General features: G+C 40.2%; 5 protein-coding genes and 1 long non-coding RNA gene across 11 annotated transcripts; 3 read left to right on the top strand and 3 right to left on the bottom strand.

Annotated features, from left to right (window-relative positions):
• Nucleotides 1–102: 102 nt before the first annotated feature.
• Nucleotides 103–1,939, bottom strand: LOC135625685 (uncharacterized). Its single transcript, XM_065130777.1, has 3 exons — nt 1,747–1,939; nt 1,595–1,661; nt 103–650 (listed from the first exon to the last, which is right to left on the bottom strand). The coding sequence occupies exons 1-3, from the start codon at nt 1,828–1,830 to the stop codon at nt 385–387; spliced, it is 417 nt and encodes a 138-aa protein (XP_064986849.1). The 5' UTR covers nt 1,831–1,939; the 3' UTR covers nt 103–384.
• Nucleotides 1,940–2,869: 930 nt separating this feature from the next.
• On the bottom strand, nt 2,870–5,541 carry LOC135583976 (ubiquitin-like-conjugating enzyme ATG10). Of its 4 annotated transcripts, none has more exons than XM_009394314.3 (7): nt 5,344–5,518; nt 4,698–4,930; nt 4,570–4,620; nt 4,432–4,491; nt 3,760–3,862; nt 3,585–3,682; nt 2,870–3,413 (listed from the first exon to the last, which is right to left on the bottom strand). In XM_009394314.3, exons 2-7 carry the CDS (start codon nt 4,857–4,859, stop codon nt 3,222–3,224), a joined length of 666 nt encoding a protein of 221 aa, XP_009392589.2. In that variant the 5' UTR covers nt 4,860–4,930; nt 5,344–5,518; the 3' UTR covers nt 2,870–3,221. The 4 variants fall into 4 exon arrangements, with proteins under 4 accessions (XP_009392589.2, XP_064986873.1, XP_064986892.1 ...); XM_065130801.1 differs by having other exon boundaries at nt 4,698–4,882; nt 5,344–5,516; XM_065130814.1 differs by having other exon boundaries at nt 3,219–3,471; nt 4,698–4,882; nt 5,344–5,541.
• Nucleotides 5,542–6,454: 913 nt separating this feature from the next.
• On the top strand, nt 6,455–7,810 carry LOC135625738 (uncharacterized). The gene is made up of 2 exons (XR_010492159.1): nt 6,455–6,824; nt 6,916–7,810. It is a non-coding gene; the product is annotated as an uncharacterized LOC135625738 (long non-coding RNA).
• Nucleotides 7,811–8,662: 852 nt separating this feature from the next.
• On the bottom strand, nt 8,663–14,478 carry LOC135625696 (uncharacterized). Of its 2 annotated transcripts, none has more exons than XM_065130793.1 (6): nt 14,322–14,478; nt 13,146–13,739; nt 11,851–12,161; nt 11,713–11,769; nt 9,857–10,299; nt 8,663–9,398 (listed from the first exon to the last, which is right to left on the bottom strand). In XM_065130793.1, the coding sequence occupies exons 2-6, from the start codon at nt 13,703–13,705 to the stop codon at nt 8,925–8,927; spliced, it is 1,845 nt and encodes a 614-aa protein (XP_064986865.1). In that variant the 5' UTR covers nt 13,706–13,739; nt 14,322–14,478; the 3' UTR covers nt 8,663–8,924. The 2 variants fall into 2 exon arrangements, with proteins under 2 accessions (XP_064986865.1, XP_064986860.1); XM_065130788.1 differs by having other exon boundaries at nt 9,857–10,302.
• Nucleotides 14,479–15,197: 719 nt separating this feature from the next.
• On the top strand, nt 15,198–16,775 carry LOC135637347 (probable methyltransferase At1g29790). Its single transcript, XM_065150048.1, has one exon. It carries the CDS (start codon nt 15,312–15,314, stop codon nt 16,635–16,637), a length of 1,326 nt encoding a protein of 441 aa, XP_065006120.1. The 5' UTR covers nt 15,198–15,311; the 3' UTR covers nt 16,638–16,775.
• Nucleotides 16,776–18,374: 1,599 nt separating this feature from the next.
• On the top strand, nt 18,375–25,332 carry LOC135625743 (PHD finger protein ALFIN-LIKE 8-like). 2 transcript variants are annotated; one of them, XM_065130842.1, is made up of 6 exons: nt 18,375–18,514; nt 18,596–18,762; nt 18,859–18,891; nt 20,786–21,014; nt 24,471–24,597; nt 24,693–25,332. In XM_065130842.1, exons 2-6 carry the CDS (start codon nt 18,663–18,665, stop codon nt 24,963–24,965), a joined length of 762 nt encoding a protein of 253 aa, XP_064986914.1. In that variant the 5' UTR covers nt 18,375–18,514; nt 18,596–18,662; the 3' UTR covers nt 24,966–25,332. The 2 variants fall into 2 exon arrangements, with proteins under 2 accessions (XP_064986914.1, XP_064986909.1); XM_065130837.1 differs by having other exon boundaries at nt 24,471–24,618; nt 24,693–25,208.
• The last annotated feature ends 8 nt before the right edge of the window (nt 25,333–25,340 follow it).

A 25,340-nucleotide genomic window follows, 5' to 3' on the forward strand; every position in this document is an offset into this window, starting at 1 on the left:
GAGACTAAGATCATATAAGCAGGCTTCATGATGATGTTGTAACAAGCAAAAATGGTTGGTGCATTCAGCTAAAAAACTCGACAGGCTGAACATCCAACAAAATGAAACAGTCAAGTCTGTGAATAGGTTTTTATATGGAGTACAAGTTGAATTTGTTCATGGTGATCGGAACAGTAAAGGAGAACGATATCGATAAGCTTGTCTAGAATAACAATTCAGCACTGATTGCATTTGGAAGTTTGTGAAGCAATAGAAACTAAAGCAGTCCTCTCCCTCATTCTTACAACGATAAAGATGTATCATCGTCATCAACATGTTTCATTCCACATGCCTCTAATTCTTCTCGACGACATAGGAAGCTACATCTAGCCATCATATGGTCATTTAAGCCTTGGGCACGGAATAGAAGTTGAGGTAATACCAAGCTGCAAAGGCAGAGCCGAGGACCAGCAGAGGCAGGAGGAAGTCCGAGAAGTTGTAGGAAGGGGGTGGCTGCTTCCGCTGCAATCGCTGTAGTCCGCTGACTGGTTTGCTAGGCTCGTCGACGGCAACATGACCCTCGACGGTGCCGATCACATAGCCTTCCATCATGATAATGGCAGTGGAGCTGTGACCCACATCATCGAATGCTTGGGTAGCATCGCCACCGGCTTCAGATCAGATCAATTCCAACCAATCACACCACAAAAACATTAAATAATCAGTGATTTACGGATGCCACAAAAAGGAAATTCACATGCATATCTTTTAGATATCGTTGCTTCGCATGATTTAACTGATCAACAAATTAATTTGAGCAATCAGCATACATATGGCTCAAATAGTATATAATTACTAAAACATTTCTTTTTTTAGAAGTAAGGAAACCAAGGACTCATAAGTCTATCGGGTCACCTTTACCCACGTAGGTGCTTTTAGGGGCTCACGAGCTATGCGAAACGGGTAATTCCTCGCGAGTCTACGGGATCGCACCAATGACAGTCGATTAAGTGACTTATCAAGATCCGTATGAGAGAATCTAAAAATACAACAGGAAGATTCAGAAAAGTTTCTACTTAAATTCCAAATTTCACTTTATAAAATGCATTTGGACACAACTCTCTATTTAGTCTGACCTATTCAGAAAATTTTGTTTTCCGGGGTCTACTTAAATTCCAAATTTCACTTTATAAAATCCATTGGACCAAACAATTCTACTCTATTTAGTCTGACCAAACTCGTAGTCCTTTTTATCCATCTTCATTTACGATAACCAGTTCTAGTTGTTCTTCTTCGTCAAGCTCAAGTTCCTCTTCTTCATCACCTTGATTTAGGGTGACCAGTTCAAGTCGTTGCTCCTTTTTCTTCTTCCACATCTTCTTGTTCTACTCCCAATCGTTTTATCCTCTTCATACCAGGGGGAATTGGGTCTTTCGATAGTGGCTAATTTTTCCTATCGAATAATATGATGCAATGCAACAATACCACATAGCAGTGCCAAAAATCAGGTAAAAGTCTATAAAATCTGCTGAATTAGATTGTTACAAAGCTGGAACAAAAGGAACATACACGACATGTAAAAATAAAGAACGGAGATGGATCAGTACAAGCGCACCTGATGCATGGAGGATCACATCCTCCCCTCCCGGATGATCCTCCAAGAAGGTGGTCACATCATAAACCTAGATTACAGTACACCAAACCATGAAAACATACATCAAGCTAAGAAAGCCAAACAGATGGAAGCCTCGGGAAGAGTGTTGGGACCTTGCCATGGATGGACACCCAGCAGTCTTTCTTGGAGGCGTGGAGTGAGATCTCAGAGGGAGAGTACTTCTTCAAGGCCTGCATGGTGGACTTGGGGAAGTCAGGAAGAAGAAACGAAGAGAGCTCACCTCCTCCTCTTCGTTTGGCGTATACTGGTGGCAGATGCAGAGAAATATGAAGACAGGAGACGTGCTATTGTAGACTCGGGTGATGGATCACATGCAACTACAGTTGTAAAACCCAAGCTACAATTTTATACTTCCCATGTGAGAGGCATCGATGGATTTGATTCACCTAAAATGATATATATATATATATATATATATGATATCATTGCCAAATCTTAAATTTAAAATCTTATCATCGTAATTAATCATCCCTTTATAAGTTAATCGAATACAAAATAAAGTTGTGAGAGCAAATTTGCTATTTGCAGAATTTGAAAGGTTGGATATGCAACTGGTACGTGTCAATAGTTGCGTGGCTATGCCATACGCAGTTTAGAGAGTTGCAGCCAATCCGACTGTCGCTGCTGCGTTGAGAATTGTGCCCTGAAATCAAACGGGCGCATCGTGGGAGAGATGCGCGAGCGGTCAAGATCAATCGACGTCTGACGACGAGCACGTCGTCGATGTGATCACGTGCTGCACGAGATACGAGGACGGCGAGAGCGTGGCGAACGCGTAGGCACGAGGGTCGGAGCTTTTTTGGCTGCGTATGCGACGGAAGCTTGCAAGTTGCTGAAAAAATCGCACAACCGTATCATCGCTGATTGATTGATGCTGACGTGGGAAATTAGATCCAGATTTACGTAAAAAAAAATAACATTATTTTCCATCATAAGCCTCCGATATCTAAGTCACAATCTCCCTAACGTTTAATTAGAAATAACACAATGTTTTAAGAAGACATTCAAAAGAACTTAAGCATCGATTATTATATTGCAACGACGCATACTATAGTTATCATTTGATCTCATTAGGCTGATGACATTAAGACGATAAATCATAGAGCATAATTTTATTTTATACACAATGGCAATAATTGAACATTTAAGAAATAAGAATTATAATTCAAGCATTGGATCTAAATGCAATCGATTAGTTTTTGTAAACAAGAAAAATTGGTGGGTCCAATCCAAGCCATATTATTCTGCTTTTTCTTTATTTTATAAATAAGACAATAATTACAAGTTCATCGATCGACAGAGTTGGGATAATATGAGATAACTGATATCTGCTTAATCACACACAATATCAGTTCCAGTCACTTTCGCGCACTTCAAATGCGATCAAGATTAAGCTGAAGCATCGAATGAGAAATTTTGAATTGGCTAATTGTCAGTTTCTCACCGGTAAATCTCTGTACGGGTAGCCTCATGCATTGGGTACATCCTGACCGACCGACTTATATAGTCTCGTGCATTGGGTACACCCTGATCGAATACGAGTAGCCTCGTGTATTGGGTACACCCTTCACTGTGACTTGTATAGTCCAAGGGGGATTCTCAATCCAACGGCCTGACCGACCACCGATAACCAAGCAGATAAATAGTGAAGGGGCCGAGGCTGGTTGTTTGCCGCATTGCTTCCGATCAAAACCTTCAGCCAGTCACTAGTTCCACAAGGATGTAAAGTATACCATGGTCGACGTAGGTAAGGATGATCCTGCAAGTCTCGAGAATTCAGCCCATTTCAGCATATGAAGGTCAATAATCATCACGTACTGCAACAAAAGAACAAAAAAGTTGTCTTTGCACCAGTTGAAACATTGCATTCTCAATAAAATCAATATATTAAGAGAGTATAAACTAGAAGCAAGACACCGAAAGTGAGTACCTCCTGTGTCATGAATGTCCATTTTGATTCCCTAAGTCCTTTGAGAGAGTATGCAGGAAGATCTTTCTCGATGTCTTCCAATTTCAGAGGGCAGCCATCTACATCAAGTGAGCTCCCACTTTTATAAAAAGATGCAAACAAGGTCATGCACAAACATAACCTGAAAAATGCATACCCAATCGATATCCACGGAAATAAAGAACGGGAACCCTGAAATTGAAACTGTAAACTATGTGGTAATCATAGACATGAATGTCATCTTTGCCGCAGCTCTGAACCTAAAAAAACATAGCCAGTTTTATCATTAAGAAATCACCAAAAAAGAAAAAGAATATCATACACACAAAGGGAAAAAAAAAAAGCATGCCAAGAAAGCAGCACTAGTAAATAAATGCCTGATTCTATATAGCTTCATAATATTTGGATACGAACAAACCAAGAGCCTTCTAAATCAGACAAAATGTCGAGAACAGAATTACTAGTTAAAAATATAACGGAAGTGAATAAAAGTGCTAACTCATTAAGGATTGCATATTACAAGTTAAAAATGAGTTTCATAAGAATCAATGAGGAAATCAGTAAGAGGTGTAACATGCAAGGATTTGCAAACATCGTGGCACAGATTCGTATCAGACACCTCTTTGGCATGCACAATCCCAGTTGGCACACCCCTATGCCATGCGACAGAGAAACTGTTCTAACCATATATTCTACGCCGATCGACATGGCGCATGTCGGTGCCTTTCTAGAATAACAACTTTTGACGCATGATGGCACGTAACTTATGCATCTAATTTGCAGATTGTCAAAATTCGAAGATAGTAAAATTGTAACGGATGAAGTTTACCAAGGTGGCATCATCACATAGGTCTTCGTCTCCTAATATGCTCTCCTCATGACTAACTTCCTGAAAAACACAACAAAAACTGATAGCTGCCTAATTTTTCTCACAATCTACGAAAAATAAGTTTGCAACCACACCGACCTCACTTGCGTTCTGATGATACACGTTCTCCATTGTTAAGTATCCTGCTGCCTAAGCATGACCAGAGAAAAGATATACGTCAAATTTATAGACTGGTTCAGTCGGCCATAACAAGCAGAAACACCCACATTGCACGACGAATCACCGACCACCGGAAAAGGTTCCCACAACCATTGGGGAAGAGAATCATTGACCTCTTTCCACCTCTCACAAAAAGCAGCTACAGAAGAATTGAAGTCATTTGGCGAAAGAGTTCCATCCCACTGGCGCGCACTCGTCTCTGATTGCATATCGGGCAGCAAATCAACAAGTCCTATATGAAAGACAACACAAGATCGCTATGCACAAATTCAGAAACGACCTGTGCCACATTAATAATACACTGTTATTAACAGCTTAATTCAAGAAACAGCGACGAGAATTAAGAGTAAAGAGAGAAAGAGAAATTAAGGCATCCACCAACAGCTTCATATACTTGGTACAAAAGAAAGCTACAAAAATTTCCTTTTGACACTGGCAGAGATGAGATCCAGTACAAACCAGGAAGCTCGTCTTCTGCAACGTCGGAAGCAAAACACTACAGAACTCAATCGGAGAAGGTACAGCTCAAAAGAGAGATTCATACTCTAGTATGCAATCATGCTCGATACGCATTCCCATCAGGTTACAGATGTTAAGCACGTGAAGGGTGATCGAAGAAGCTTTGCCAACTAAAGCACAACAGATCTTGCAAACTACGAGATGAATCGATACGTCAATGGCAAGGGCTCATACCATTCAGATTCAAAACCCGCGGCTTTCCGTAGAGTCGAGAACGCGCGGCAGCCGTGGCGTGAGCGCGGCGGCAATGGCGTCAGGCCGCGAGAGACAGAGAGAGGCCGGCCGCGACGGGATGGATTAGGGCACGGCTCCGAGACGATCCTTTCTGCGTTCTTCTTTATCGGATACTCAAGTAAAAGTCTTAAATACCCTTCGAAGTCTAAGTTGGAACGGAGGGATAAGAATAGACCGGTTCGCTTCGACGGTGTGAGTTTAGACCGGCTGAGCATGGTTCGGATTTAGTGCAACTGGATCGGTCCGGTCCGGTCCGGTTCGACATGATAAGGATATAGTCCGACCTTCACTGCTTACTGCTTACCGCTGTACAGAGCTGTTTTTGTTTTGAGTAGAGCTGAAAGAATAAGCATAGAAGAAAGAAGCTTTGTGAAAAGTGCAGAAAATAGATGAAACATTAAATGGTACAAGTAAAGAACAATTAGGAGAAAAAGAAAAGGGGGATTCTTTGTTCCATCTTGAAATGGCTTATTTGGGAACAAATAAAGAAGAGCCTCAATGAAATAGTAGAAAGTTGATGGAAAGGATGTATGAAAACAGAGCTTGTTTTCTCTTGAGTTTCAAGATGTATTTAGGAGAAGAATTATAGAAGAGATAGCCTTTTTGTTAATAAGGTTGAAGAAAAGAGAGGGAAAGAATCTAAATAAACAACAAAAATTTGATGGAGAGAAAATTCTAGCTTCTACTTTACAGCAGGACTTCATCTCTTCAAACCATTCAAAGCATATGAAGAACAAAAGAAGGGATAACCTTTACATTATCCTTCATTTCATTCAAGAGAGAAAGAGAGAGAGAGAGAGATTCTTCATCTTTGGTACTGAAGTAAAGAGAAGACTTTAGGACACAGTGTGGGGCCATGTCAGAGAGGCCCAAGAACAAGGGCATGGAGATCACTTCTTTGGACGGGTGAAGGGATCAAGAAAGAGACAATGGGATCAGAGGAAAATGAAAGGTGGCCAGGGGAGAGGAACCTTAACAACTGTCCTCCCAAAAGAGCAGAAATATGCCTCACAATAGCATCAGCATCCCCCACCACTCATGCATGGGGTGAGTACCAGTTGAAACTTCAACATGGAATGCAGTGTATCCACCCCAAAAGTCTCACGCTTCTTCCTTCTTCCCTCGTCTTCCACAGATAAATATGAATCACGCATAGCGACATGAGCAGCGTCAGTCCATCTCAGCATCACAGAAACTGCCTTCTCCTTGGAAGCGTACATCTCATCAGACCTTTCCTGGCATGACCAACCTTCTCCTGTTACTCCTTGGCTTGTCTGCAGCACAAGAGCAAGAGAGAAACCATGCACTGATAGTTGATTCTTCTTCCTCTCTTCCTGATGGATTTTAAAGTGAAGGACCATTCGAGCAGGACAGTACCTCATGCAGTTGTTCCTAAGAGATGCCAGAAACAAGCTGGAGAGGTAATTATTTCTGAGTAGTTGAGATGAGACTACTTTGTCAGTTCGATCATTCTTCTAATATGATGTCTGTTCTCCTCACACCCTGCTGCAGAAAGCAGAAAGATTAGGATAGCTTTTGATGTTAAAACATGTAAAAGATATCTTGGTTTCCAACATGTCTTTGAGAGAAGATAGCGCTCGCTATTGTTATTTTCTGTGAACAAGGGTTCCTGGAGATACCATTATGACTTTCTGCTGGATCGAGATCATAGTTCCAGAGTTTCCATTGCAAAGTCTGATCCAGTTCTCTAAAAGGAGTTGATGGCATGTTTGTTGCTGTCTCAGGAAGCCAAACATCTGAGTCTGCCACCGGGCTTACTGGTTTGAGCATCAGCATCAGCAAAAACCAACTTGGCAGAGTCCATCAACCCAGACAGATTCAACAGTTTGTGATCTGAAAGCTATGCCGATGAAAGCGTCTAAGAAATCGTAGATCAGTTGTTTGATAGGCCGTGTATCGAAGCGTCGAGCTCTCAGACAAGGAACTCGAAAGCAACAAACAGATTGATATGAAAGCTGTCGGAGATGGTTCGATCGAAGGCACAAGGAGGAGGAACAGAATAGTGAGCGGTGCGAGACCGCCGCAAGAGACAAACTATGGAGCCACTTCTTCGAACTATTTCAGCGTGGAGTCATTCCTCATCCTTATCTGCCTCACCATGTCGCTGTTGATACTTCCTCTCGTCCTGCCTCCGCTGCCCCCTCCACCTTCCATGCTATTGTTGCTTCCCGTAGCCATACTAGTCTTACTCATGATCCTTGCTTTTATGCCCTCGGACATCAGCAACATGGCCTCCCCTTATCTGTAAATAAGCAAGCTGTGAATTAGCACAAGATATATAAGATAATGAAGCCTTTTGTGTGGTTAGCTTCAACGCTAGGCTACATTGGATATTGCAGACATGTGTTCATGTTCGAAGGTGCAATTAACTTACTATTTCTTGTCCTGCGTTCATGCTAACTTCTAATACCGACTTCCACTGTTGAGGTTTGGTTGGGCACAAGTCCTTGCAAGACCATCTCTTGCTTCCATTTATTATAGAGATTTCCACCTGTTTCGCATGGTTCAGAGTGTAGCAATCAGAGTATGTTCACTCTCCCCTGGGATCGTTTCGCGTCCGGGTCTTCCAACCTTTATTCCGCAGTTGCTGCACCAGGGTGGTGGAGGAACTTACCAGCTCGGTCGATATAGAGAGGACTTTGCATGATCCATGAATCCAGGCAAATTATCTGTCCGGAGGAACATCCTGTCATGCTTGTATCATCGTCATCGAGCACCACCATTCCTGTTCGACAGGGACAGAAGGCGACTCTTCACAAGCAGCCATCATCACTGCATCTTTGTTCTTTATCCTTTTTCCAGTACATCCACTTTGGACGACTCTCGTCTCTTCCCCCGCTCCCCCTAACTTCATGAAGACGAGAACTAGCCAAGGATGAGGATCCAAGGATCGTAGCAGTTGGAAGTCAGGTTTCTTGTGATTATTGTGGCAGAATGCGAGCCTTCTCCTGCTAACGATTAAAATAAAGGAGATGTTAAATAGAGTTGTAGAAATGATTTATGTATGCAGCATTATCCTCGTAAGCAATATATATATAGATACAGTGTGTCTCAGACCTCAATCATTGTGTTCACTGTTTTGCCTGAAGCATAAATATTCTTTATCGGGAGGGCAATCAAAGAGTTAATATCCAACAGGTCTAAATGATAAAGGAGATGTGTTGATCTAAAAATGGTGCACGTGTCTCATTACAAGCACCCATACATAACATCAATCAACAAGCATCAATCTCCAAAATGGTCCCAAAAATTGGCCAAAAGATGGTCGTCACTGTTTCCGAGCAGCATCTTTTAGACAACTGTCATTGAATGAAACAGCATCTAACACTTTCGACAGCGAAAACTACCAGATACATTCTATATCAGGAGTGGTTCAGTTGTCCGACAATATACAAATTTAACCTGATAAGTGTACCAGGACATACTGGGACAAGAGAAATCAAACCAGGCACTAGAACAAAAAAAAAATCCCCTCGATGATACGACACTCCAATACAAACTCAAGTATTTTTGCTGGACAATCTTCGTTTCTTAAGCCTCTCACTCCTCAATGGAACAGTGATTTGAAGCCTCTCACTCCTGGAAGGACCAGAGCCTTGAGGCCTCTCGCTCTTTGAAGGACCAGAACCATGAAGCTTCTCGCTCTTCGAAGGACCGGAAACATGAAGCTTCTCGCTCCTCGGAGGTCCAGAACCAGCAACTGAACCTCCCCGTCGCTTCTTCTTGGGCTTTCGTCCTCTCTTTTTTCCTGTGTAGCAGGGTTTCAGAACCGGCTGCTGTGGCATATCAACATTTTCTGTTGCTGGACCTGGTTCTGGCATTGAGTCCTTAGGGGCCGTGCTCTCATCTCCAGAATGGGTCTCAGCTTGCGTCTTTATCATCTCTTGAAGTTCCTCTGTTGCATGGCTGACTTTCTTAAAGTTCTGATAATCATTTTCAGCTACTTGGTTATCTATCAAAATGTCATCTGCACTCTGCAACACAAGCGAGATGATAGTACAATAAATTAAGAGAATAAAAAATTTATTTCCTTGATAATATACTTGGCAGTAGGACTACTGTATGATCAAAGCACTATTCTTTTAATTTAACCACATACTTCAATTGAGCACATAATGAAGAAGCCGGGAAATTCAATCTGGTCTCCAGAACCAAAACTAACCTCTTAGTTCTGATTACTGGCTCATAATACCAACATACAGTAACATGACTTGAAGCACTACTGCACTTTACAGTCATGATAAGTATATGCTCCCGAAGTTTCATCAGTCACATTGGTAAGGTTGACAGAAACAAATTAGATCTAGAGATAGATGGTCATATAACAAATAAGAATTTGATTACGAAGCTTTTCAGAAATTTACTGCCATACAAGAGACACACTAAGAAATAAAATTTTGACATAAAAAAAATCAGCTAAGCAAGGTCTTACATCTCTGCATAGGTCTCTGATACGATCCTGATCCAGGGATGCATCAGCAGACAACAGACCACCAACCGTGCTTTCAATAATATCAAGATCAGCAGCATCCCCATAGCTTGAAGCTGCACTTTCAGGCATAACCATATCCTCCATCTCATACTCAGATACACGATGGGGTGGACTACCCAGCAATCCAGCTGGCATTGAATCTGTGTTATTTCTAGGTGAATCACTAACATTTTGAGCATAGCCGGCAGGAACATCTCCCAGAAACAAATTGCCAGAAGAAATCTCTCTGGCATTTCTGCAGATGCAATTGTTGAGAAGAGTCTTCAACTTTGTAACTCTAGATTGGACAGCTTCAATGTTCAAAAGAATCTGTTCAAGAGAACTATCACAGCCTTTCAAGCCAAGCAACCAGTCATTATCATCATTGCCCCTAATGTTATCCTCTGCTGTAGTCAATAACAAATTAAGCATCAAAATTTGCTAATGTTAAATAAGGGTTGTGCTATTCGATGTAAATAAAAAACCACAAGAGAAGAAAAAAACTGCAGAGATAATTTAATTAGAGAACAAATACAATTTGAATTCCATAATTAGAGCTCAAGCTTTGAATTCTGAACTATGTTCAAGTCAATAAGTGCAGAATGTACCTAGAAGTGCATCACATTTCATAATTAGAGATAAAGTTTTAATTTCTGAACAATGTTCAAGTAAAGAAGTGCAGACTGTACGTAGAAGTGCATCACTCAAATATTATTTCCCTTACTATATTTTCACTAATTAGGCACGATAAGTGCTCTATAAAAAATGTGTCACATATAAACACTTGTCAAACTCAAAAGATGTTAAGTTTTTTTTTTTTTTTTCATGTAACATTCATCTGAAATCACACTGAGGGTATGTCATTTCAATCATTCGATTCTATACAAAAATGTACGGGGAGAGAATTTGAATGATTGAATTGAATGCAAATCAACTTATCCTGCATCACTCATCTGGGCCTCAATGTAAGATTAGCTGGCATCTGAATGAATCAGGCTGCAGATATCACCAATCCAGACTTTCACACAAATTCATTATCTTAGAATTTGATTAGTCTACAACCAAATAAGTGCATATATCAAAAATGACATATTTAGTAAGCACAAATAATATTTGAATCATTTAGTACCATTATTAGGTATCAAGCACAACAGTAGAATGTATCAATCCTATAACAACAACAAACAAGCCATTGGGGATCCATATCAGTCCTATAACAACACCAGACAAGCCACAATATCTATTTGGGATCAAATAAAAGGGTGTACATCCTCTTATCAGTTTTCTTAGTTTATGATAAGAACATGTTACGTAAATAGAGTAAGCAAAATTGTCAATTAGATTTCTTCGCAGCTTGGCAAGCAAGGGATTGCGAGAAATATTTAACAGGAAGAACTAATAGTCCAACTTCCACATAGAAAAGAAAAATAAAAGGAGCTTTAAGCTTTAACAGTGAAGCCTATTACCCTTCTCCAATCGGATACACCATTAGATGGTAACAGCACAATCCTGTATTTAAAAATTTGACGGTAGAAATTCTCTACTTTTGAAAAAAAATTGAAATCTTGTAAATATTTGAAAAACAGTAAGCAAAATGATGTCAAACATCTTTATTTCATGTCCTGATGTGTTTGCTTATAGAAGTACGAAGACAAGTAAAAGTATGTCAAATGCCACACAAGCTATTGATAATAAAATATATACTTAAAAATTAAAATACTAAATAAATGCAGCAAAAACAATTTACTACACCATAGTTCTTTTCATTTCATTTATAATCAGCAGATTTTATGAACATTAGCACATAAAAATCATACCTAAATCACCACAATCATCATCAATTGAGTGGCCATCTGTATCTGTTCTTTTATTTTCTGCACAAGAGTAACAAAAGTTACTAAATATATTTTATTCACATGGAATAGAGAAATTAATGACATGAAACTCATAGCTACCATAATAAGAGAACACAACATGATTTGACATATATGATGACAGGTCAACTTTGTCTTCATTTCTTTTTCTCTTCCTCCTTTTCATGGCTCCTCTCCAATGGGTTTGAGATGTCAACGGCACTGCTCTAGAGACAGAACTATCTAACTCGATCATCTTTGACTGTAGTTCCTTTTCATGCTTGTATGCAGCAAGCTCCTTGTCATACTTTGAAGCTTGTGAGAGCAATTCTTTCATGCGCAATTCTAACCATTGGCACCTCCACATGAGAGGGCTGATAAATTTTCTCCAGTGAGCACTCACTTTCTTCTTCCTGAAAGTTGTGGTAAATTCTATGAAGCATAAGATATCAATATTATCCATAAATCAAATGGCATTATAAGACATACAACTATCGGAGATAACCAAGTATAAAACAAATTTGTTGCTCAACCCATCATCATGAAATATGATTTGTCAGATACCTTTCTTCCCCAAAAAAAAGCCCATAAAAAAATTTTCAACCTTAGATCATAATAACCAATCAAAATAAGAAAGCAGACAAGATACTACCGTTAAGATCGGAGGGGAAAAGTACATCCCGATAGAAATTTCTTTGACCACTTGAAGAGAATTCATCACTGAAGGATTCAAGTATCTTATTTTTTGAAAAAAATGAAACCTAATGTTTATCCTAAACTTTCTCTGGGTCCCCATCTCACATGAAGGAAAGAAGCCTCTTCAGATTCTCCACTCAATTATAGCTCCATATCTGTTAAATCTTACTTTCACTTCTAGTCATCAGCTTGTATATTTCAATTTTATAATGCATATTCTCTCTAAATTGGTCGCACAAATAATAAAATTAAACAAAAAAAATTAACATGAAAATAGTTTTCTGTTTTGGGATAGCCTTGCATTTACATGAAAATATCATATTACAGCTTTGAAGATAAAGTAATTATTTGACTATTATTCCTTTTCATTTACATAAAAGTTTCTTATTAGAGTTTCAACAACATAGTCATAGGCTACTACATAAAGTAGTTCATGCCATTCTCTACATGTTTGTGCAAATCGAGCATCACAATGAAAAGCTCAAGATCATTATAATAACTACACAAGCACCTTATACACTGCTAAGTCATAAACTACTTATTTTCATGTATTAGCTATACAGCTATATCATTAATAATTGTCTTCATTCTTTGACCTAAATATTATTTGGTCAAACAATCTAGTAAAAGTAAATTGCAGATGCAGTAGTGCTAACTATAAGAAAAAAATAAAATTACCACATCCATAAATAAGAACTTACTTAAAAACCCTGTTAAATCCATCAATAGCAGCAGGGTCCTCATTTGAAGGGAAAAAGGGGGATTCTATTTCCATATCCCCATGATCCTGCTTCAACTCACTGTCTGACCCAGAGAAAGTGTCCCCAAACGAGCTCGAATACTCAGTGGCATCCTGGTCTTCATCTTTCACTGTCTTGACAACGGTGCTGGCAGTACAATCTATGATGTCAATTTCCTCATTCATGACCTCATTGACCTTTGTCAGGGCAGTCGAGGACCCAACATGGAACACACTGTCTTCTCGATTGTTTGAACACATCAATCCTGACACGTCTTTGGCATCTACCAAATCCCTCTTCTCAGATTTCACGACTACATCCAGTTTTCCCTCATGCGAGTTAAAATCAGCCTTTGTAGGCGCACTCGAGGTACCGACACATAACAGACTGTCTTCGCCTTTGTTCACACACAAGATTCCGGATACATCTTTTGCATCCACCGATTCCCTGTTCTCATATTTCACAGAAACATCAGGTTTTCCTTCGTCGCTGACCCCTGATAAGGCTTGAGCGGGAGCCATGGCACAGAAAACCCAATTCCTGAACTTTCTAAACCTGAAAAGATCAAAACGACTTGAAATCGAACAAGTCTGGAAGCCACACTCTAAGCAGGCAAGTTTCACGACTAAAATACGGTAATTTTACCTAAAACCCAAAATCAAAACTTTGTTGTCATAAGTTGTAATCACCAGGAAAAGAATGAATTGCTGTGGTGACGACAAATCATGAAAACGAGCCAATATTCTCGGACAACAAGTGGTCAGGGGATCAGGAGCAGGGTGGTCAAGCCAAAGGTTTGGGGGTGGGCTGTGGAGAGCTGCTTGTGCCAGACGGCCATACGTCGGTTGGCCCGTCGTTGCCTGCGGCTACATGGATCACAGAGCAACAGTGACGAGGCCGTAGAAGACGATAATTTATATGGATCGGGAATCGGTAATTTGGGAGAACTAGTAGGGATTAAGGTTGTGGCTTCAAGATACGGACTCATAATTGGCCATTGGAATTAGCGATTCGTTATTCCTCTAGTCCTCAATTCCATCGGACATCAAGACATACGGACGCGAAACAAAGAAGAAGTAATCAGCAAAATCAAAACCACGACAGCAGAAGAGAGAGAGGGGGGAGAAATGAAAGTACCTTCGACCAGCTGTAGAAGAGGATGAGGAGAAGGAGCGGGGCAGCGGAAGGCGTCGGCGGCCGGAGGCGTAGACGAGAAGGCTAGGCGGCGCGAGAGAAGAGTCGCGAGGGTTTAGGGCGAAGTGGGCGTGGCCGGCGTTTCCATGCGACAAATCCGATAGGTTTATGGCTCGGTTCAATCGGGGTTCGTGTTTGACCGGGTTAATCCGACAAGATCCGGTCCGTGATCGATGACCTCATTCGAGCGCTTCTTCCATCGCTCATCGTATGCGACATCGTTATTGGATCCACATTCGAATCGGGTCCAAAATTGGTGAAGCCGTCTTCGCGCCGGAAACAGAGATGACAGAGCATTAATTTTAATTATTTTTGTTAAATAATAAAATTTTCTTATTCAATGCTGATAGAATTCGTTCTTACCTTTCTACTTTAAGGAATGTGAATTAAAGAAATATATTCCATCATATCTATTCAAAATATACACGTATCTGATCATGAGAAAACATCTATTTAAAGGTCGGATCAATTAAGTTATGATAGATATTACTATTTAAATAAGGCAACTTCTCGTTATTGATCAATAGAATATAAATAATTACGTCACGAGTTAATTGACGACCACATGTAGCTTGGTTTGACTTCATCCTTTCTTCCTGGTAGGCGCGAGTTAGGCTCACAGATGCGATTCCACTTGTCCTTGTTTGGCTGGCTTTGACTTTGGCAATCAAGTCTGACTCTTATTTTGACCATTTGGAATTTATTAGATGATATGATGCAAGGCAGGTCTGTATGTTTTGTATCTGACCGCATATATAGATGATATGAATGCCCATCAAGTGTACACTTGCCGTTGACCAAAAAATACCATTAGAACAATGGTGCGTTAGGTAAACATCAACTACTAGTCTGCTATATAGATCGATGACTTCCGCATTGATCTGAAGATTGATCAGAGAAGGAAGAATTGATCGGAAGTTGGTCGACTCCTCTATGGCAAGCATCGAGGAGTACCAGAGAAGAGCAGTCCTAAAGCACAATTCGATCTGCTCGAAGCTGAAGATACTGCTTCTCGTTGTATCGACCAACTTGCTTACCGTCCTCCTCTTCTCCTGCACCTCATTGGATTCCCGATGGTCGAGCTGCGGCCTCCGAGTCCATTCGTGGGACTCCGCCGCCCTGTTCCACGAGCTCAACGCCACCCGGAGGGACCTCTCCGACAGCCGAACTCAATCTGCCGAGCTCCAGCGGCGGCTCGCCATGACGAGCTCCCTTCTGCAGACCCTCCTGGCCGAGGTCGGCCGCGCTCGAGAGGACATGGTGGCCGCAGCCGATGGCGTGGGTGGGTCGCGGGACGAGATCCCTGAGGAGCTCAAGCTCGCCATGGGGCCTCACAAGATGCCCCTCGGCTTCACTTCCAACCTCGGCACCGACGAGCTGTACCCGGCGCTCGGCTCCGCTTGCTTCAATTTCCAGAAGGAGCTCGTCGAGTACATGTCCTACGAGGTCGGGAAGGAGTGCCCCGTGGACGAAGTTTTCGCGCAGAGACTAATGCTCAAAGGGTGCGAGCCTCTGCCCCGCCGGCGGTGCCACCCGAAGTCTCCGAAAGGATACGTCGAGCCCGTGCCGTTCCCCGCCAGCCTTTGGACGATCCCGCCGGACACCAGCATCACCTGGGACGCATACACCTGCAAGAACTACACCTGCTTGGTTAACAGGAGGAAGGAGAAGAGGGCCTACGATTGCAAGGACTGCTTCGACTTGAAAGGCCGCGAGAAGGTGCGGTGGCTGCACGACGACGGCGGCCTCGCCTACGGCATCGACGCCGTCCTGGGGACGAAACCCCCGGGGACCATCCGGATCGGGCTCGACATCGGCGGCGGCACCGGCACCTTCGCCGCCCGCATGAGGGAACGCAACGTGACCATCGTCACGAGCAGCATGAACTTCGACGGCCCCTTCAACAGCTTCATCGCCTCCAGGGGCCTCGTCCCGATGCACGTCAGCGTCGCCCACCGGCTGCCGTTCTTCGACGGCACCCTCGACATCGTGCACTCCATGCACGTCCTCAGCAACTGGATCCCCGACACGGTGCTGGAGTTCGCGCTGTACGACATCTACCGGGTGCTGAGGCCGGGGGGGCTGTTCTGGCTGGACCATTTCTTCTGCGCCGGCACGCAGCTCAACTCGACGTACGTGCCCATGCTGAGACATGTCGGGTTCAACAAGCTGCGGTGGACGGCCGGGAGGAAGCTCGACCGGGGGATGGCCAAGGACGAGTGGTACCTGTCTGCTCTGCTGGAGAAGCCCATGACCTGAAGCGGAGAATGCTAGCGTTCCTATGGCTCTGAAGTGATTTTAAGAGCAGAGGATTAACATTGAGAAGAGCAAAGAAAAATATTATCTAAACATTTTTTTGTTTTTTTTTGTAAAATCCACACTCATAGCTATTTCAATAAATTTATATATTTTATTGGTGTCAAATGTGTTGAATCTCATGATTTTTTATGATAACATCAATTGGTGAATTAATGATCTAATCTATGCATTAAGATAAGTGATGTTGGACTAACTATGATCGAGAAAGATAAAATAATTAAAGAAGAATCAAAGTTAAGCCAGAGTCAATGATCGGGCATCGGGTCAGATGAATCGGGGGATATACCGAAGGATCAGATGATGTAGTGAAAGCTCACTGGAAGTTCACCGGGAGTTCGCCGAAAGCTCATCAGAAGTTTGTTGGGAGTTCGTCGAAAGCTCACCGGAGGTTCACTAGGAGTTCGCCGAAAGCTTGTCAGAAGTTCGTTGGGAGTTCGTCAAAAGCTCGCCAAAGGTTCATCAGGAGTTCGCCGAAAGCTCGTTGGAAGTTCATTCGGAATTCGTCAAAAACTCGTTGAAGGTTTATCAGGGTTTCACCGAATGCTTGTCGGAAGTTCTTTGGAAGTTCATCGAAAGCTCACAGGAGGTTCACCAGGAGTTCTTCGAAAGCTCATCGGAAGATTGCCGAGAGTTCGTCGAAAGCTCACCGAAGGTTCATCGAGAGTTCGCCGAAAGCTCATTAGAAGATTACCGAAAGTTCAATGAGAGTTCGGTTGAATCATTGATGTGCAGGACAACCTAGATTGCATGTAGAATAATTGTTTTAGTTGTAACAAGATGATATACTTTTTGGCTTCATTTTTGAAGCCATTGGAGCCTATAAATACCCCACTCTTTCCTGTATAAAAAAGCAACGAAAATATGAACAAAAATCTTAAGATTTTGAGTTGTAAAATTGCTAAGTGTCCTTGTCCTCCCTTTCTAGTTTTGAGATCATTCAAGAAAGGTACGAGACATGTAAGGATTATCTTCTGAACTCGTAAAAAGGAGAAAGTGTTGTAAGAGAGCGATTGGTCTTCACCTATTGAAGAAAGATCGTTAGTGAATGTCGGTGGCCTTAACATAGGAGGAATAAAGAGTGGATATAGGTTACGATGATCGAATCACTATAAATCTGGTGTACTTTCTTTCTGTGCCATTTCTTTAATATTTTTCTTTCCAACATTTTCAAGTTTAAATGCCTTCTCGGGTGCAAACTTGGAACAAATTTTTGAATCAATATTTTTTTTTTATTAAAAGTACTAATTTACCCCCTCTTAGTACCAACTTGATCATAACAAAATGTTCTTTACTCATCGAAGTTTAAGGTTTTTATGATAATTAGAATTTAAATTGGTTCACTAGAAAATTATATGAAATTTGATTGACAAAATTAATAAATATATGATCACAGTATTAGCACAACAATGTTGAAAATTTGATGATATTAAATATCATTAAATTGGATGATCTAACTCTCAAACTTTAAATATCCTATAAAATATTAGTAAAATAATTATTAGGTGGAAGCTAATGAGAGTCGCATGAAATAGAATGTCAAATATTTCCAGCAATTTATACGCCATCAGAGTTTACAGGGGTAAATATGTTACTCTGCAAACTTTGAAGGATAAATATGTAAACTCACATTATAATTGTTAGATTTAGATTAATAGAGAGGAAAACTAAAACAAGACAGAAAAATAGAAAGAGGCGGCCCTTCAAAACCCTCACCTTTTTCCCCTTATGCCTCGCCATTAATCCTCCGTTCTCCTTCTTCTCGTGGAGGAACTCCAACGACTCCTCCTTGTCTCGGCAAGAAGCTATAGACTTAATTGGTAACCTAACCCTACTTTTATTTTTTTCTCTTATTCGTTTTCTCCCTTTCTTCTGTTCTTCGGCGAGCTCTTTGCTGGCAGAATTGCTGCTCCGCGTCGTTATTGGAGTCCCGGAGCAAGGGCAGTCGGGTCGTCTTCGGCGCGGGAGATGGAAGGGGGTGCGGGAGGCTACAATCCGCGGACGCCGGAGCAGGTCTTTGGAGATTTTCGAGGCCGGCGGGCTGGAATAGTGAAGGCTCTCACAACCGGTACCCAATCATTTTGTCCTCCTTGTTTCTCTCTGTTAGATCTCGCGGTCTGTTGGGTTGGAGTAAATTTAGTAATTTTAAGTTTTTTTGCTGTAGATGTGGAGAAGTTCTACCAGCAGTGCGATCCTGGTGAGATCCCTTGCTCTTGATTGGATCCTTTGGCATCAACATTTGTTATCGAATCCACCGGCTTTTGCTTCCTTTCTTGTTTTTGCGGTTTGGTTGCAGAGGAATTACGGGGAGGAAAATCTCTCTCTCTCTCTCTCTCTCTCTCTCTCTCTCTCTCTTCTCGACCTAGGTTCCGGTGGTTGGGATGCTTAAGTGCTTACGCTTTTTCTTTTCTTGGATTCTTTTTTTTCTCTTTACCTTTCCGTAAAAGCAAATTTTTTGCATATTAGTCCCCGAAATCTTTTAGGTTTTTTGTTAATTCTCCAAAGCTTTAAATTGCAATAAAGCCCCTAAAATCTCGTTTTAAGTACCAAAGCTAATCAGATTGGAGTTGCTCATGATTTAATTTGACCCTTATGCCCCTAAGTCATTATATTAGTTCTGACGATGATGGAAAGTTGGTTTTTTTCTTTTCTCTATCTTGTAAGAAAGAAATGGGAGATAGTCTGAGGGCATCTTGATTACATTTATGTGATTGTATAATGCATAATAAATGTATGAAAGGTAGCATTGCCCAAAAGATGAGTTCTATGTTGAGTTTTCAGATTGGTTATTGAGTATGAGTTATCCTGCCTAGGGAATGATCTGCTTCTGTATGTTGGATAACAGTGGACTGCATGGACCATCCACAACAAGAAGGACAAATAATGTTGAAGACAAGTTAACGGTGTAGGTTGGAACCAGACGGCCCATTGGTTGACCTCCCACCAAGACTACCTCACCTTGAAACATGAGTTTGATAACTGGAAGAGAGGCTCTTATCTGGGTAACGAAGGGGTGGATATCAGAAATAGTTTCAAATAATAATGGAGAGTAAGGGATAGGAAAATGGTAGAGGGGCATGATGGGAATGGAACTGAGAAGAAATGTCAGGTCATCACAAAGTTAAATAAAACTTTATCTTCAGGCAATATGCTTCTTGAAAAGTGAGGGACAATTAATTATGAGGAGGCAGATTCTTGAAGGAGAAGATGATGGCATATTCACTTCAGAAGTTAAGGGTAAAATTGCACAAGTTGTTCCACTGCTAAATTAATTTAAAGTGAATAATAGATATTTCAGGTATACTCTTTTCAGGAGTGGTTAAACGTACCCCAAGAATGTATATATAAGATGTTATGTAATTTCAAGGATTAATACATAATATTAAGGATTATGAGGATTAGTAAGAAAATTCAAAAGATTGGAAACAAAACTGGAATTTCAAGTGTTAAATGGGGCTGGAGACTGAATCTTTTGCAACGTAGATTTCATTGATTTAGTTGTGATGTTTGTACTAGTGTGAATCACATGCCGGCTTTTCACTTAAAAAATATACACCGAAACATGTTTGGTAACTTTAATTATACTTTTTTACTTTTCTGAAAGCACTTTCCTCATTTATAAATATTTGGAAGGCTCATACTTTATAATCCCATATTTTTTATCACTTGCTTGTAAGAGTAAGGTTGTGCACATTATTCCTTCTGAGGCCCTGTATTGGGTGCCTTGTGGGCTGCCCATAATTCCATTTTCTTAAGCAACTTTCAACTCTTTTAGCCTCATGACCATCAAATGATCCTTGTAACATAGGCCATTGTTCAATTTTGCACCCTTCGAATGAGACAAAGCTTTGACCACTGAATGCATAAAACTATATATTATTTTTTTGTTATTTATTTGTATGTTTAGATGCATGGAAAACATAAGTGGGGCCTACTGGATGTAGTTTTCAGCTGTTGCATTATTACTGCATTTTTTCTACATACAATAAAATTCTATTCCAATGAGAAATTTGTAAACCTGCGGTCTTCCATGCAGTTTGTTTGGCCAAATATCATATGATGATTCCGTAAGTCTCTGATTGTTTTTGCAGAAAAGGAGAACCTATGCCTATATGGATTGCCTAACGAGACTTGGGAAGTGAACTTGCCAGCCGAGGAAGTTCCTCCTGAGCTTCCAGAACCAGCATTAGGTATAAACTTTGCTCGGGATGGAATGGATGAAAGGGATTGGTTGTCACTAGTTGCAGTTCACAGTGATGCATGGTTATTGGCTGTTGCCTTTTACTTTGGTGCACGTTTTGGGTTTGATAAGGAATCAAGGTACTTTAACATCTTTCTTCTGCTTTGCTGATTTATTACTTTGAGATCTTACCATCAAGAACATGTATGGAGCATTTGTCTTTCACTAAAACTTCAATTCCTGGATGTTTATTTGGTTTTTGCAAAGATGTGTTTATAAGTATGCCATACTGGTATTATGCTATTCTCATTTTTTGTTTGCATTTATAATAACATATTTGTGTGAAGCATGCATCTTTGAAGTAGCCTTGATTTCTTTCATTTGTATACAGTGGTTTTGTTAAGTTCTTTATTTATTTTGTATATCTAAGCATCATTCATGTTAGGAATTATAAAACTTAGCATTAGTTCTTCGTTGTGCCTTGTTTTATCTTCGTTGTGTACTTATGTTTTGGTATTCTTCATTTTTATCAATAGCTTATATAGTTAAATCAAATGAAAAATTTGAGCTATGAAAAAGAAAAATATCATTTTTGATTTGGTAACATAATTTCTGAGTTCTAGATTTGGAATGGTATTTAAAGAAAAGGCGAGCATGCTTGCAGCTAAACAATAAATTGATAGCTTCCATGTTCTTAATTTTGAGTGTTTCTGTTTATTTAAGTGTATTGAGTCTGCAGCTATACCAGTCACCACGTGGAAGCTGTTTCTCTAGACAATCTGGGAAATATGTAACCTTTTATAAATTACTGTTGGTGTTGTTTGACATCTGATGTTCTTAAATATTTTCTGTACACATTTAGGTATCTACTTTACCATAAGAGGATATATTATGGCTCTTGTGCATGTGCAGTGTTATGTACCTTTTATTGTTATAGTGGCATATGTGGAAAAGCTATGAAAGGCTGTTCCAATAACTTCAACAAATAACTTGTTTAGTTCTTTGCTAATGTTGTGAGCTTGTAAAGTGATGCTAGGCTGCCTTGTAATATGCATTAGAAAGCAATCCATAGTAAATAGACTGCTCTAGATTTATGAAAAAAAACCTTTTTTATTATGTTTATATTATTAATTGTTTCATGCTATGTGCAAACTTGCTTTAGTAAAATCTGATTAAATTATGAGAACAAATTTCTGAAAATATTGGGCGCCTCAATGCCCATAATTATAACTTGAGATTCCTCCTCTAAAGTTACAAAAGCCATGTTTGATAAGCCACTGGAAAAAATGATAACCTAACTACCTAAGTCTAACCAACTCAGTTGGACTGGTTCAATCTTTAATCCTGTCAGTTTGATGTGGTTTGACTCACCAATATTCTGTGCAGATATGCTTAGGGGGAGAGTAAGTATACTGCCAAAAACCAGATGATCTGTGGTTAGAATGTACCATCCGGTATGGATGGTACCCTATAATGTTTCATTTATAGTTCAGAGTTCAGACTAAGATATTATGCAAGTTTATACTATTTCAGGTTGAAGGTCAGAATTATACCTCTCTTCTCTGTTTCTGCTGCTTTAGTTGTATGGTGTAAGCCAAAGTGGAATAATTACATTTTATACTTAAGCAACCTTAAAAGCTAGATTTAGGTTTGGGTTGGTAGGGAGTGTCAAATGACTTGCTCTTGCTTTGCTCGAATTATTCAGGTATCATTTTGATACCTTTTTGTTCTAATGTTCCTTGCCAGTGTCTGAAATTTTGTTTGTACCTATGATTTTTCCAATGCTTAGATTGATTCTTTTTTATAACTTTCTAGAATATTTCTGGAATTGGTTGATGCTAATTGAGATCCCCAAATTCCCAATTTTTCATGGGATAGTATGAATTGGATACTAGTACTGCTAACCTTTGGGGGAACCACACTAATCATGCCTCTTGCGGACATACTAATCATGGCGTTTCTTGACATCTTCTGTCCGACACTGATTCCAGCCATTTAACATTTGTTAGGCAAAACCAAGCTGGCTTTGACTTGTCGAAGCCTTTTTCTGATTATTTTAAAAATAAATGTACTTACAATTAAATTCAGATCCTGTTACTAAATTATATGACCAATCCCAAACATGTGCACCTTGCTCTATAGACAAGTTCTGATGTATCTTTTGAATGATGTAAATCTTGTTTGGTGCTTTAGCTATGGTTTTGACAAGGCTTTGATGGATGTATTTGGGAAGGCACTTCATGTTTTATTGATACACTAGTTTAATTTGAACGAAAACCAGTTAAACAATCAGAAGTTCAAAAGAAGAAAAGTTCGAAGGGTTAAGAAAACTTCGGGCAATCTCTTTCCCATTTATTTTGTGGATGATTAGGAAATTATAGATGAACTCAATGGTGAGGATTTTTGTATGAATTAGGTAGATGTTTTTGACCATCTGAACAATGAAATGCTCCATGGAATCTAGTGTTCTGATTTAAATTTATGTTTCTTGAGTACATGATTTAACATTAATGAGTGTTGGTAGTTCACTTGCAACAGCTTCTTTGTGAGCATTGAAATTTATTGTGTGTTCACCCTTTCAAGTTTATGTTGTTTGAATGCATTGTTTAACATTAATGACTCCCAGCAAAGAATTCTGCCTCTTTTTTGGAAGTAAGAGCATCAGTAAACCTCCTCCCTACTCCCTCCTCCCTCTTCTCCCATGCTCGGGTTACCTTAGAATGAGCTAAAGTAACTACTACCTGGATGAGAAACTCATTTTCCAAATTCTTGATCCTTGGTAGAGGTAGTCTACATTTTAAAGATATTTACTTTTAAGGTTTAGGCATATCTACTATCCCAGACGACTGCCAAACTTGGTGTCACTTGATTCTCCATATGTAAATGCCATGTCTAATAACATTCTAAATCATGGATTAGAAATGAAGAGTCAAGTTAGTAAATAGAATAAATTTTAAGCTAATTGAAATAATTTTTATTCTTGTACTTGTTACATGCATCGACATGGGTTCTCAATTATTTTGGCAAAATAGGCTTGTCAAATCTTGTTCAGTTTTCTTTAATTTTGCATTTAATTACCACATTCTACTAGCCTTTTGTTTTTCTGCCATACTACTTCTAGTGTTAATGTGCTCCACTAAGAGTTCCTAATCTGGTAATCATACTGACTACTGAGTGTACCCTTCTACATGAAAATTCTTTCTTTTTGGAGTGAGTTCTGATGTGTTTGTATCTTGAAGTTAGACTGGTGAACTTGTACCAGTCTTGCATGTTTTGCTGACTGGTGTGCTATGCCATACTAGATCATGATTTGCTGAACTGCTATATTCCAGCTTTATAGGTTCTAAAATATTACTAATAATAATGATGGTTTTCATCCATGCTTCTGTGGTGCCATTTCCTTCAACACATGTATCACATCAAACAATTGATATGACAGATTGGACCATATCAAGGTCTAAGTGAGCATCAGTAGATGTCATTTCTTGCTGAAACATCATGTTAGCCTCTAATTACATAATTACACTTCTTTTTGGCATTTGATATTGGAAACCACTGGACATGCTGCTTGATATCGGGTACCATTATAATTGCAGGAAGCGGCTGTTCAACATGATTAATGGTCTTCCAACTATATATGAAGTTGTGACAGGAGCTGCCAGGAAACAACCGAAAGAGAAAGCTCATAGTAGCAATGGCAAGAGCAACAAGTCTGGTTCAAAGGTCGTTTGGATAGACTGCTTGGTATAAATTGCTCCTTTGCCATTGATATGTGGCTCACTTTTCCTTTTCCCATGCCGCCTCCATTTTGTTTTCAGCCTTCAAGATCCTCCGAGTCCCATGCAAAGACCTCAAAGATGCCTCCACCGAAAGAGGAAGAGAGCGAAGGAGAGGACGAGGACGAGGAAGAGAACGGAAACACTCTATGTGGTGCATGCGGGGACAACTATGGCAATGATGAGTTCTGGATATGCTGCGATATTTGCGAAAAATGGTTCCATGGGAAATGTGTTAAAATTACTCCTGCACGTGCCGAGCACATAAAGCAGTACAAGTGCCCCGCTTGCAGTACCAAGAGATCCCGAGTATGAAGACAGACGATGAACAGGCATGTGGTTTCCGGCTTAAGAGATTAGGGCTTCAGAAGGGACAACCATTTTGAATGCAGCAGACCATGGGACCACAAATTGGAGTCTCCTTGACCCTACTTAAAGACTAATTCATTGCTGTTGATTATTCATAGATATCTAGAACTAGCAAACTAGATCTGCTGCAATTTCCTTGCGTCTGAACATATCTTTAGCTTTTCCTATGAACACATCTGCGGTTGTTTCCGTGTCTGTTTGTGTTTAAGATTTGTGATAAACCTGTTTTGTTTCTTTGTAAACAAAGCCCTCCTTATGGTGGAACTTTCATGTTGTTTTGCCAATCTCTAATGCATTTAGCTCATGTCTTGAATCGTAGGC

The sequence above is a fragment of the Musa acuminata genome, chromosome BXJ1-3 (assembly GCF_036884655.1).
Source record: "Musa acuminata AAA Group cultivar baxijiao chromosome BXJ1-3, Cavendish_Baxijiao_AAA, whole genome shotgun sequence".
NCBI classification, from domain to species: domain Eukaryota; kingdom Viridiplantae; phylum Streptophyta; class Magnoliopsida; order Zingiberales; family Musaceae; genus Musa; species Musa acuminata.